Raw genomic sequence first — 13889 nt, forward strand, 5'->3', positions numbered from 1 at the left:
GGACAGAGAAGGCAGGTAGGCCTTTGCTTAGGTAGGTTTTCATCCTTTTTTTATATAATTGCAATTTCAGATTTAGGTAGCTTGTTCTTGTTCATGAAATGCAGGCAAGATACCATATTCACAGCATGAACAGGTTTATTCATATTCCCATTATGAACAGAATATGGTTTTAGGTGGATATTTGGCATTTTATATTGTTTTTGGGTTCCGTGCTAGCAACATTAAATTGCAAATATCTCCACCCCACAAAAAAACCTTTGACACAATGCAGAATAACCTCGGAAAGTTAGGGAAAGTTCAAAGACTCATTGAAATGATACATCAATAAACAGTGTAAAAACCTCATTTAAGTTTCAACCAGTGGTGGTTTCAAAATTTCTCCCCACTGGTTCGGTGGGCATGGCTTGATAGATGTAACAGCCCTTAATTTATTAAGGTCTTGATGGGCTCTTGAATCAGAGAGGGGAATCCTACCCTGCAGTTGCTTCAACTAGAGTAAGGAAGATCTGCTGAAAAAAGATGCTGCTGTGGAGGACCTGACTGCTCAGATGGCGGCCTGGTGGCACTTGACCAGGGTCTGCTTGGACCTCTTGTCCTCAGGGCAGAGGGCTTCCTCAAAGGAACATGTAATCACCGTTATCGATGACAGGGCTGCGACAGGTGCATCCACGGTGGAAACCTCAAGAGCCTTGGCTAAATCTAGACCAATATTGTAGAAACGTTTGTCCTGACTGTTAGGGAAAGGGCCAGATCCCGGGGAAACCCACTGCCACTGAACAACGTCTAAGAATAGTTTGGGGGATGGCACCACCTCTTTCTCCATAGTGAGGGGAGGAGTATCCAGGACCTTATCCTCTCGTTGATTGGACTGAGTCAGATAAGTTCTTGGGACACGCCCCTGGTCCACCAGGCACCGCCCAGTTATCAATTCAGTCCCTCAACTAGACGGTTTGCCATCCTGGATCTCCGATAAATTTGAAGAAATTAAAGGAAGCAAAAGGATTAATCTGTCTCCCTACCGCAGCAGCCGCATGAGAGCTGAACACCTCCCTGAGCTGCAAAAAGACGGCCAAAAGCCCCCTCGGGGGCGGCATGCTGCCCAGCCTCTGAGTGAGACGAGCATCACTCAGAAAATAACTCTGCTGGGCAAGCAGGAGACAAGGGCACAAGCCTTCCAAAGGCAAGCCCTGCCGCGGGGGTTCCAGCGGCACTGGAGTGCTCCACTGCTACCCACAGGGTCGATTGGCGAGCCGCAGCTTTCTCAAACGCCGTAGAGCGCCCACGCCGCTTCTGCGTGAATTGGGCCACCGGCAAGAGAAGGTGCTGGATTCCGGCCCAGAAGGTGAGCCTTGCCGCGGAAACTCTGCCGGGCGCCAGAGTGCTCCGCTGCTCCCACAGGGTCGAACAGCGAACTGTGGCTTCCCCCAAATGCTGTAGAGCACCCACACCATTGTTCATGTGGCCCACCTCATTGGAGGGGGTCCACAGGCAGAGCCAAGCCTCCAGCGGCACCGGAATGAGGCAGGAGGTGGGAGAACCGGCACCAGGGGCACGCGGCAGCTCCTCGAAGCACAAGCCGCCAGGAGAAGAAATTTAAGCGGCACCCTTTGTCTCCTGGCGCGGACACCATCTTCAAGCTGGGAGGAGCCACGTGTTCAAAGATGGCGCCGAGTGGCAACGAGAAGACCGGCAGGACCCAGGTACCTGCAGCGACAGCCAGCAGCCCCACCAGAGGGGCAGAGGATCAACCAAGTTTAGTGGCCACCCCAGAGGTTGCCCAGAAGGGAGAGGGACAAAGGTTAGAGACAAGAAAAAGCACCTTTCCCCCAGGGCGGAGCTAGAGGCAGAGAGTGGTCACAAGCCTTCCAAACCCTCTAAGTATGAAAGGCAAAGGCACAGGAAGCTGGAGCAGCTCTACAAGATGGCAAGTGGCCATAAGTCTGTCCCAGGCTTGGGACAGAAGGGGAAGGCCCCTGGAGTCCCTGCAACAAGGGGGGGGGGACACAGGGAAGGAACCCACGTTACAAGCAAGGATCCCTATTGACACATCAGGCATTTGGGGTCTTGCTCAGGGGTGGCAATCCCCCCACATACGGCTTCACTAGGTTCAGCCCTGCCCATGGGACTACCACCTCTGGGTTTCCCCCCTGCACAATTGGGCATGGGCACCAGCCAGCAACCCCCACAGGGGCTCCCAACTTTCAGGACCTAATGATGCGGGCCTTCCAGCAATGCATGAAAGCAGCATTTCCGCAGCCATAAATGTAGCCTCAGGTGGCATTCTCTCCTAGGATACCAGAGGGCCTGGAAACCCAGGGTGAAGACATTTCTAGTTCCTCAGCCTCATCACAAGAGGACAGTGACCTGGATTGAGAGGAGGGGGAAGTTAGGGAGGATAAACTATCCGAAGACGAAGGTATGCCCCCTCCTAAGCCAGCCTTCACCGGGTTGTTCCAGCCTTCATTGTATAAGTCACTCCTGTTCAAAGCCAAGGCAGCTGCCAAGCTCGGAAACAGAGCAAAAGAAGCACCACCTCAACACCAGGGGTTCTCTGCAGAAACATTTTTGGTGAGCAGGCCATTGAGACCAACACAGTGCCAACCCCCAAGGCATTTCTTGAGTCGGTCAAGCGCCAATGGGCAGCCCCCACAGCGGGACCCACGCCCACATCCACAGACAAGACCTTCTTCAATGTGGACCAGGACACAGCCGGGGTGCTATCTCAGCCCTCCATTGATGCTCCAGTATTGGCACTGCATACCCCCACTAATCTGCCAGGGGAACCAGAGGAGGCTCTGAAGTTGGAAGACAGGAAGGCGGACCTAGGAAAGACTGAGTCTAAAAGCTGGGAGGAGCTACCAGGGGAGGCATGACATCACAGATTGTAGACTCAGTCTGATTGAATGTTGGATGGAGTTAATCCATTCCTGGATGCTATCTCCACCAACTATGGAGAATGAAGGGAGCAGATGAAATCAAAGAATGATAATGTTGTTTATGTACATATTTCAACAGCCATTTTTTCCCATAAAATATATATTTCTCAAAGGTACTTGTAAAATTGTGCATGATAGCCAGGGCAAATTCTGAAAATTTAATCTTTCCAAAAAGTATGAACATTCCTGTTAAAATAGTCAAGTGACACGGGATCATTTTTCTATACTTTCACTCATATTAATTTTCATTCATAACAAATTGAGAAACATTATTTTGCAGCTTTGTCTAGATGAATTTCATTTACCATACAGATTGCCAGTATTGTTATTTTTGTCTATTGCTAAGTGTATTATTCTTAAAGCTAATGAATTATGGTTTCTTTTTTTCTAGAGGTGTCCCATTGGGAATCTTGCCTAGAAAAAAAGGCTTTAATTGCTATGGGGAGTATGCTAGTAAAAATGTTCACATCTACATTTCTCCAGAGATACATTGACTGAGAAAGTATGTATGAATAGAGAAGTACGGAGTAGCTTTTATCCAACAGCAACAATAAAATCATTGATGAATTATTGATAAGATAGCTGAAACTGTTATCCCATAGCATTTAAGATTTAAATTAATGAATAAAATGCTGCATACCAATACTAAATGTGTTGCTTGAATTCCCAAGCAGAACTTCATCATGCAAAGCTTTCTGCCCATAAACTAGTTAATATCTCTCTCTTGCAAACAAGTAGTCACAAATTATCAGCTAGAATGTTTTCATGAGTTTGAAGATGACCTAGCAATCTTATTCTTTCTGGTTTGATTCTTGGTTTAATCTGAAACTAGATTACACAATATTTTTTTTCTAAATTAGATAACTCTAGTTATCTTATTTAGAAAAACAGTCTGGTGTCTCTAACCAAGAGACAATAGCTGCAAATTAAATCAGCATTTGCTCAGAGTACGCAATATATTTGGTAAAAAAACCAATCCCTAATATCCAAATCATATTGGAGAAAATGAGTTATTACCCTGGTATGTTTGTTAGTGTCTATCACAGCAAAAACATGGCAAAAACCTCTTTATCCAGTTATTAAAAAGGTACATTTTGATAAATTTATCATCACTTTTAACAGTAAATAACTGAGAAAAACAGGAACATTCATATAAACTGACTTTCATCACCTTGTGATAAAATCTGCTGAACAGAATTTTAAAAAACGTATTTTTGAATGATGGACAGTGGCAGTTGTCATTGTACCAACTGCAACTTTTAGGGAACATGGTAAGTAGGAACTTTTCAGGAAGAAGTTTTATAATTGACAGAAACAAAGTATCTCTGACTTCCTACAGTTGTAGCTTTCTGCAGTGGGGAATAAAAAGGTCATCAGTTTTAGTCAACTATGCCATTGTAAAAAAAAAATCCCTGCTATTACTAAGGAGTGATATTTCTATTTTTTGCACTTGTTGGCTGGTACACCAGACAAATTTTGCCAACTAAAAAAAGTATAAATGCATAAAGCAGTATTAAAGGATCACCGTCACCAAAATTAATAAGATTAGCAAGAATAAAAAATAAAATGAAAAAGTAATAAACATAAATGATAAATCACATACCTTCAAAAACATGATTTCTTGAAAATAATTCATTTGATGTTTTATTTAATTTTACTTAAATCACAAAGGTGAAGAACATGGAATTTTTCTGTTGTGGCATCATATAGCTTCAACCAATGTATACAGGAAAAAAGTCAATAATATGCACAAATCAAATCATTCTAGCATAGAATTGCACCATAATCTATAGTAAACCTTCCAATACTTAAAGGTAGGTTTTTAGTAAAAAAATTCCGAAGAACCATATGATTAAAAAAATCACTACAGTTCAATTTTGAATATGCTATGGCAAAACTCAGCTTTTGTATCTCTGATAAATTAGAGACTGAATTCCCAGAAGTTTCATTCAGCTCTATTTTGCTCTGTTCTATTTTGTTTGCAAAAAGTAGCTTTGCATGAAATGGTACTTGTCAGATGCTATGGCAAAACTGTAACTCTGGCAATTTTATCTGTCAGTTAATATGATGCCATGATTGTATTCAAGTAATTATTTATACATATACATCAGACTTGTTGGTTGCCTGAATCTGCACCACGTTCCCAAATGTTTATTCTTGCTTAATCTTATAAGTAGATTTCTTTGACCGACTTTTAAAGTTAAAAATCAAAGTGGTTGAAGAAAGAAGGAAAAGTGAGATCTTCACACATAGGTATTTTAAAATCCTTCATTAGAAAAAAAAGTTCTCCTTTATTTTTATAGCAATTAATTCAGCTTTTAAACTTACCAATCACTAACAAATTTTGATCAATTTAAATAAACGCTATTGCTTTTAGTACATATAGAGAAATATATACTGATTTTTATGATATATGCACACATTTTTATTTAAATGCAGCTTTCGAATAAAATATATTTACTTCTTCATACAACTTGATCCAAACATCTTTCCCCTTATTTTGCTCAGTTAAAAACAGTGGAGTGTGCTTCTCAAGCTCATACATTTCTATTCTCTTCCTCTTAGCAGTAAAACTTTTAAACTTCATAGAATGGAAATGGCTTCCAGTAATATTTTAAATTTCTGATTTAAGGAGTCACAAATGTAACATTAATGTGAGCCTACAAGAAATAAACTTTGTTCATGCAGATATGAATTCTTATTTCAATTAAAATATAAAACACACTCAAATCCCAAAAAACCCAAATAGTTATATCAGGGGTGTCAAACTCATGGCCTGCAAGCTGGATGTGTCATGTGCTGGCCCCACCCCCCACCGGTTTAGTGAAGGGGAAGGAAAGTCCCGATATGTCACGTGATGCTGCTACGACAATACAAGTTTGACACCCCTGGTTTACATCCTTTCAATTTGCAATTTAAATTCCTTAACTGTCTTTACCTGAAAGATTCCAAATACCATCCATTAGAGTCAACATGATCCAAGGCAAAAAGCCACTAACTGTATATAATATATTCTTCTGAGAATTTGCTCTAGCACAGCCTTTTCATCATTCCAACTGTTTATAGCCTAAACAAAATATTGGAAGGTAAACTTTTGAAAAATGCCTTTGACTTCTAAATTTAGATTATTAAAATTGCCTAAAGCATGGGAAATAGATTATCCTTAAATTATAAATCATAATATTGGTAATCCTTGCTTAATGACTGGTCATCTTACAATCATCTGAAGTTATGTTTACATAACTTTGTAAATTGTAAATTTACATTTATACTGTAAATGGTTGTGTCACCTTCCTAAGATCATATGTCTGCATGTCAAGTGGATCAGCTCTAGGAATGGTCATGGCATTCCATGGTTCCAGGACAATTTGTGATTTTTTTCCCCTGGTTTCTGGCAAAATAACTCCCAATCAAATGAATGGGTTTATTTAACAACTGTCACAAAAAAGGCCAGAAAATTACTTCTGGTTACAAGGGTTCATCAACTTACAACCATTATATCACTTATAAATATAATTGAGCCCAGAACTGCAGTCATAAGTCGAGCACTACTTGTAAGCAATTAATAGGATCATAATGACTCAGCCGATGCCTCGTGGCAATGTCTCCCCAGGGAGTCAAGCCACCTGCAGGGAATCAACGAGGGGAGCTAAGAAACCTAAAAGGAAGAAAATAAAATAAGGAAAGGTGTAAAAGGAGTAAGAGAGGAAAATAGCACAATATTTAAGGAGAGATTCAGAAGCACGTCTTGTTCAAGAGGCGGGACTTAAACTTTGCAGACTCAGTTCTATTGGATGGTATGTGAGAATAACCCACACAAAGATGCTGTCTCCACTGAGTCAGGAAAAGTATGTATGTATGTATGTATGTATGTATGTATGTATGTATGTATGTATGTATGATTTATCTATATGTAACTATTGATGGCTGATTTGTCTGAATGCCATGCTTCCAGGAATTCCCTAGTGTTTTGTTTTGTTTTAGCCTAGTCTACCATGTTCAGTTTCCCTGCATTCTAAGCTAAGGAGGAAACAAAAAGACAGAGCATACCTTCTTCAACAGTCTGCAACCAGATAAACAAATCAAACAATCAAGCAGAAATTAATACCTTAATCAAGGATTTACAAAGAGAAAACTGCACTCCTATCAACAATGGCAGCGCAAGTCACTGTATATGTATGTGTGTGTGTGTGTGTGCGTGTGTGTGTATAATAGTATAATGTCACACATAAGTTGAATCCTATAGTAACAGAAAAGAAGAATTTCAGACTAACAGCTGTTTCCTAAACTGGCTTGTCTGGAGATTTAATTTAGATTGTTTTTGATATGTATATATCTAAAGTAATTCCAAGAAACAGAGATGATGGGTTTTGTATCCCATTCATGGAAGCATTCTATATAAAGCTAGATTTAAACAATAGGTCAGTGCTTAAAAATAGACATATTGTTGATCTCCAAGTATTTTTCTATGGAAATATATCCAAGTTTGATTTCATGTAATGAAACATTAGGAATAAAAAGAATCACTGATATGAACTAAATATAAAAAATGGTTCTGCAGATTATATAACATTTTAAAATATTCAAAGATTAACTTTTAAAACAATGAAAAATAAAATAAAAATTCAAGAGAAATAGTGAAATTGTTTAAAAATTTCAAAACAAACATATTTCTATTTCTATAAAGTGATTAGTGAGCATATCACACTTATTAATGTGCTCTATAAAGTATTCATGCTATACTAAAGACTAAGAGTCAATAAGTCCAAAAGAGAATTAACACAACAAAGCAGATCTACAAGTGTTAATACTGATTCTAAAAAGTTTATAAACTTATGACCATTCATTTAATGATGATTCAAAGTTACAACATCCTTGGAAAAAATGAATTATGCCTCCTCCTCAAAGTTACAATCATCATACCACCCCGTGGTGAGTGATCACAATTCAGACACTTGGCAACTGGTTTGCATTTATAACATTGCAGTGTCTTCTTGTCACAAGAATGTGATTTGCTACCTTTCCAGGCAGCTTCCAAAAAGCAAAGTCAATTGGGAAGTCTGATTGCCTAAATATAGTAAAAGTGGTTGCAAAATCGGGGCTGGCCATGTGATGATTTGTTTAACAACTGCATCACTTGGCAACCACAATAGAAGTCTCAATTGTAGTCATAAGTCAAGGACTACCTGTATTTTTCCAATTCCAAATGTAAATATTTTATAGATACAATGCATTTGTATACAATTACAGATACAATAAAAAGTTACTTTATTTTTATTTTCATAAAAAAATATCCAATGGACCATTAATTTAGGCTATCCTAGATAGTCACTGACTCAGCTCCTCAAATAATAGGGGAAACCTAACTAGAGTGCTTTCAAGAACCAATGTGTTTTTGAGGGAATTGGAAGCTCTTTGATAGTGTGCTGAAAGCAGTAAGACATTTTGTTTTCCAAGACTCTGAAGCACTGAGTGAGTTCAGAAATATCCAATCTTTATCCAAGCTCAGGCCAATGGCCTTTGGATTCCAAAGAATTGTATACATTTTTTTATCAATGTAACAATTAAAACCTTAAGCTAAGACTAAAACACACATTACAGGTAGTGCTCAACTTACAAGCAAAGTCAATGGGGACACCAGAGGCACTTAATAACCATATAATTAACTTAACTGCAGGGGTTCACTTAACAACTGTGGAAAAAGGTTGTAAAATGAGGCAAAGCTCATTTAACAACTGTCTTGCTTAGCAATAGAAATTTTAGACTCAATTTTGGTCATAGGTTGAGGACTACCTGTAGTAGCGAATGCGAGTTATAAGCATGACTTTCACCTATAAGCAACGTTGTTTACCTACTGAATTTCAAACAAACCACAGTTTCTAGATATTTTTAAAAGTATCCTTAGTAAAGGATGCAAATTTAAAAAGGTATGTGGGCAAACACAAATAACTATTGCCAAATCAACCAAGTCAAGTATAGACACAACCAATATATATCCTTCCTACACAGACTTAATCATAATATCTAAGTAAATTGAAACCAGGCAACATTGTCAGGCTGTTCACTTGAGATTAAATAAAGAATACTTTGAGATAGTGATGGTATATTGTTATTGATGAGTATATTGTTATTTAGTACATAAGGTACATTAGATCATGGGTTAGATTTCCTAAACATGAAGCCCTCCAAATGTGTTAAACCAGGGGTCTTCAACCTTTCCAGCTTTGTGGTCCAGCAGAGTGGGGGAGGGAGATGGGATGGCTCCACACATGCAGTGACTGTCTGCACTCATGTGCACTTCATTTACATAAGTGACAGGTACCCCCCACTCACACAAATAGAACTTCCCGTGGTGCAACACATCTTGAGTTTTTCAAATTGAGGGAATTTGTTATAAACAAGCACTGAAGCATAGTCTTCCAATGCTACCTTTTGGACACAAGATAGAACTAGGATATACTGGCCTCTAATCACCTGCAAAAACTTCTTAGAATAAGATAACAATTCTATATCATCCATCTAGGTAATCAGAATAGGTTCAGTTTCATATCAATAACCAGACAACCATCAGATTACCATGGCTCAGATATAAGGAATCATAAAAATATTTCTAGGATTATAACCTTATTCCGTAATGTTCCCTTGTGTTAAAGTAATAACATAAAAAGGACAAGAATTTCAACCAGCAACAGATCTTGTTGATAATCCTGCCTTTTCATGATTCATTGCCTTTGGAATATATTCCTTTCCACTGGTCTTCTAAATCACTTTAGCAGTGCTGTTAAAGCTTTTAGGGATGATGATGGTGGTGGTGGTGTGTGTGTGTGTGAATTAAATGATGGCCAAAGATCAAAAATGAATGTAATAGTTAAGTAAAAGAAGGGAGACTAACAAAAAAAAAATAAACTAAAGAATTATCTAAATGTATCACAAGTTCTCCAGACAGCAATAAATTATTCAGTAGGTATTTCCAGTATTAAGTTTACAGAGGCAGCAAAACATCTAAAAGTCTTCTTCTTTTGTACATAGGACAAAAAGGAAGTTTAAGAAATAATTATGTAAACGTTCTGTTGAGAAAAAAAATTGTTACAGTACAAATAAGCTTTGCTTTGCAAGTCCAAGGACACTTCTATCTCTAGAGCAGCTCTTGTATAACAAAGTCATAAAAAACTGCATTCAGAGGCCACTGTAATTCAATGAATATGCCTTTCCTCCAGGAAGAAATTTATAAGCAAACTGAGAATCAACGTAGATATGGGAGGTGCCTCTCTGTGAAATAGATTTGTTCTATGGCAGTTATGCATTTGCTTATGAATTCTTTATTATTAATTCATTCTGTTTTTAACTATGTTAGGACTTATTTTTTATCATAAAGAAAAGCTCTAAGCCTAACAAAGAAGTAATTCTTAATTGTTCATAGTTAACACAGATATCAAGTATCATATATTTATTATGTAGTCATTGCAGGCTGAAAATAAAAAAAAATAGCATTCAAGCTTATTAAACTTTCTACAAAGTTTTGTTGGATATTGTGTCCCACAGAATACAAGATAGACGGGTTATACACCATTGTCTTCAGCAACAGTTGTTTTTGTGTAACACTACTGTTCACCAAAAGTAATCAATTAAGCAAATATTATCAATATCCAGACTGTCTTTTGTGACAATGCAAAAATCCACACCAGAGACTTGACTTTAAATGGTTAGATCTGATGCTCTATTCTAAAATACCAATAAAAATGAAATTAAATTTAAATGTTGCATCGTATGAATAATATTCATACTACCAGGAAAATTGTTATTTAGAAACTTTTTCCTGATGTAAAAGCAATTTATCATATCAGGCAGTTCTTATGCCAATTTTTTGATTCTTTTACTCATTCTTCACTCAATATGACTTAAAGGGATGCATAGTCTAGGAGATATACAGGGCACCCACACTAGGAAAGCAACCTTATAGTACTGAGACATGTAGATAGACAGTTACTAGTATTTAACTGGATTTGAAGACCAAATTTAATCTGCAAGTGTTTGCAAAGGAACATTATACTTCCAAAACATTATTGTTGCCTACTATTCATCTCTAGGAAATTGTTATTTTGGCATTGTCATTTAGAGTAAAATGTGATCAATTTAAGATTAAATTCTATAATTTTAAGTCACATAAAAATATGCATGAACACCAGAGAGCAGTGAGAAACTTCTCAAAATCTATCTCACAAAGAAATAAGCAGCCCAAAAAGCATGATCTGTTAAATTGTAAATCATTTTAGCATGAACCTAAAATATTTGCAAGAAAAATCTGAAGATTAGCAGAACACCTCTATTAACCAAAAACTAACAATTGACTATTGGCAGAATACTGACACTTGATAATATGAGCAAAAGGAGAAAGAAGGGAGAAAATAGCAGTCAACATTATTGTTTTTAAATCACTTTAACAATCACCACTTGACCCAACCCTGATCACAATCTGCAGTCAATGTAAAGGCTTGTATACCTCCTGTGTTTTTTATACTGTCTACCTACTACCGTAATATGAGCTAAAAATATATCAAGCAAATATTTCCATGATGCTTTTTTGTAAAAGAAAAAATGGGGGAATACAAACATACTTTTTAAATCCACCTTCCCAATTCAACACCTGAATCGTATCCCACCTTCCATTTTGTATGTAGATTTTAAGGAATAAACAGCTGAATTAATCAAGGTCAAAGATAAAAAGAGCAAGGGCAAAATTAAATAAGCCAGAGGATAGCAATGTAAAAAGAATACAGTATTAAGGAGAGAAGGGAGAAGAAAAAACCTCGCTTCTGCTGAGGTCAGGGAAATGTTTGATACTGATCTGGCTGGGTAACTTTAGCCCATTCACTCTATCTACGCCCCCCCACCTCACAAGGTTGTCGTGGGGGGAAATAGGGGGTGGGAGTATTAGGTATCTTCACTACCATATATAAAAGGAGATACTATCTTAAATAACAAAGTGGGCCCCCACCTCCAAAATATACTAAAAGAAAAAAGATTCCATGTGCTCAACTAATTTTTTTTAAATCATCACTATATTATGGACTACATACATGCATATATACATAGCGTACGTATGTACGTACGTGTATATAATGTCCAAATAACAGGAAAAGCGCTTCAGGGACCAAAGTATATTCCTTTTTTGCAGCCTTAAGAGAACTCTCGTTTTTTGAGGCTCAAAACCAGGCATTCTCGTGGGCTGCAAAAAGGAAACGCGACCCGGGAGCGCAGCCTCCAAGAGTCCATATCGCCAATAACTACGCGTGGGGGGAAAGGAAATGTGTTTTGTGAGGAAGAGAAAGAGCGCGCTTCACCGATGCCCGTTGGCGAAATTTTGGAAGAGAGGCAAGAGACTTCAGGCACCGAGCCCCCACCCCTGGCTGCGGCAACTGGAGCGGGCGGGAGGCAGGGAAGGGGTGGGCAACACCGCCGCTTTTCCACCGTGCGCTGCAATAGCGGCAGCGGCGGCCTGAATCTGGCGACTGCCCCTCACCACCTCAGGCGGCGCTCATACCCTCCCCTTTCCTGCGCTACCGTTAGACTCCTCTCAGCCCCCCACCCACGCCCGCGGAGGGCGCACGCGCGCCAAAATCGCGCACCCCCCATCTCCCCTCAAAAGACCCCCACCCCCACCCTCGGCTGCCCGACGCTCTCTCGCTCTCTCTACCTCTCCCGCCGTTCCTTCTCACAAGCCAAGGCCGGGCGGGGAAGCGCCGTCTCCGTCCCGGGCGCGCCGCCCCTCCCTGGGCAACTCGGAGACGACTGAGCCGCTTTTTCCCCAACCGCGCCGCGCGACCCTTACCAATGCCGGGCGCCACATAGACGAAGTAGAGGAACGAGGAGGACAGCGAGAAAAAGAAGAGAGCGGCCAGCAACGACCGCCGGGGAAGCCGCCAGGGCCTCCAAGGGCTCCGCTTCCAGCGCATGGTCCGCCCCCTCCTCGCCTCGCTTCCAGGCGAGCCGATTGAGGCGAGAAAGGAGAAAGAGGCGGAGGCGTTCACTGAGGGGACGGCTGACTCGGGGGGGGGGGGCGGAGGTAGTGTAGTAGCGGGGGATTCTTCCTCCTCGCCTCACTTGCTCCTTCTGTGCTTCCGCGCGGCTCCCCCCCTCCGGCGACGGCGCTGCATGAGTGAAGAGTCGGCCAGCAGCGCCGCCCGACGAACCCCTCTGGTCTCTCTTATAGCCTCCTCCTGGCCGCTCCCGAGGCTCGAAGCACCGGCAAACGGAGTGGGAGGAGCCGGCGAGGGCGGGGAAAGAGGGGCCTTCAGGGGCTCTCTGCAAAATCCGTTTTTCGGAGCGTCAAAAGCTGACCTGCACTTGACGCGCTCCCTCCGTCTCGCCGGCCACCTCTCAGGGACCGTCCCCAAATTCCCCTTTTCGTTCTTCTTGGTCTCGTGGGCAGCCTTGGAGGGGGTGGCCTTGGCCAGTGAGGTCACCGGTCGCGCTCTGCCTTAGCGAATTTCGGAGGCCGTTTTTTCGTTAGACCTTCTGCTTCAAAGCGTGTGCCTTCAATGGCTTGTAGTTTAGTCACTTAACTCCATCGGGTAGCGGCTTTCCTGACTAATAAATTGTGTTAAACGGCATAAGATTCTGCGAGATAACAGCTCATTTCATCACATGTAAATTTGGTGCCTTTTGGCTGCCATGGACTAACACAGCTCTCCTATAATGACTTCACTTAATTATCTCATCATGCATAAGAAGAGCAGCCTTGTCAAAAGAATCTTTAAATATAGATTGTGTCCACACATTTAGTTAAATCACCATTTTAAAACGGTTACTGTGTCGAGCCACAGTATTTGTGCCTCATTTATCTTGTGAAGGTAGACACTACATACCAATTTGGGTTTATACAATCAATTGTAGACAAACTAGTTTGTTGTATGAAAAGTCCTATTAAGATAGTTTTTATTGATTCTGTATCCT

At 40.4% G+C, this 13889-nt stretch overlaps 1 protein-coding gene across 1 annotated transcript in view; it reads right to left on the reverse strand.

The window, feature by feature from the left end:
• B4GALT5 (beta-1,4-galactosyltransferase 5) overlaps positions 1–13167 on the reverse strand; it is a 39216-nt gene extending 26049 nt beyond the window's left edge. Inside the window, exon 1 of the mRNA XM_087720455.1 lies at positions 12766–13167. Coding sequence (XP_087576581.1) covers positions 12766–12889 — 124 coding nt within the window. The 5' untranslated portion in view covers positions 12890–13167. The remainder of the gene's footprint in view (positions 1–12765) is intronic.
• Between the last annotated feature and the right edge of the window lie 722 nt (positions 13168–13889).

This window comes from Thamnophis sirtalis, unplaced genomic scaffold (assembly GCF_051295495.1).
Source record: "Thamnophis sirtalis isolate CommonGarterSnake01/CBP01778 unplaced genomic scaffold, rThaSir2_p1.2 scaffold_7, whole genome shotgun sequence".
NCBI lineage: Eukaryota > Metazoa > Chordata > Lepidosauria > Squamata > Natricidae > Thamnophis > Thamnophis sirtalis.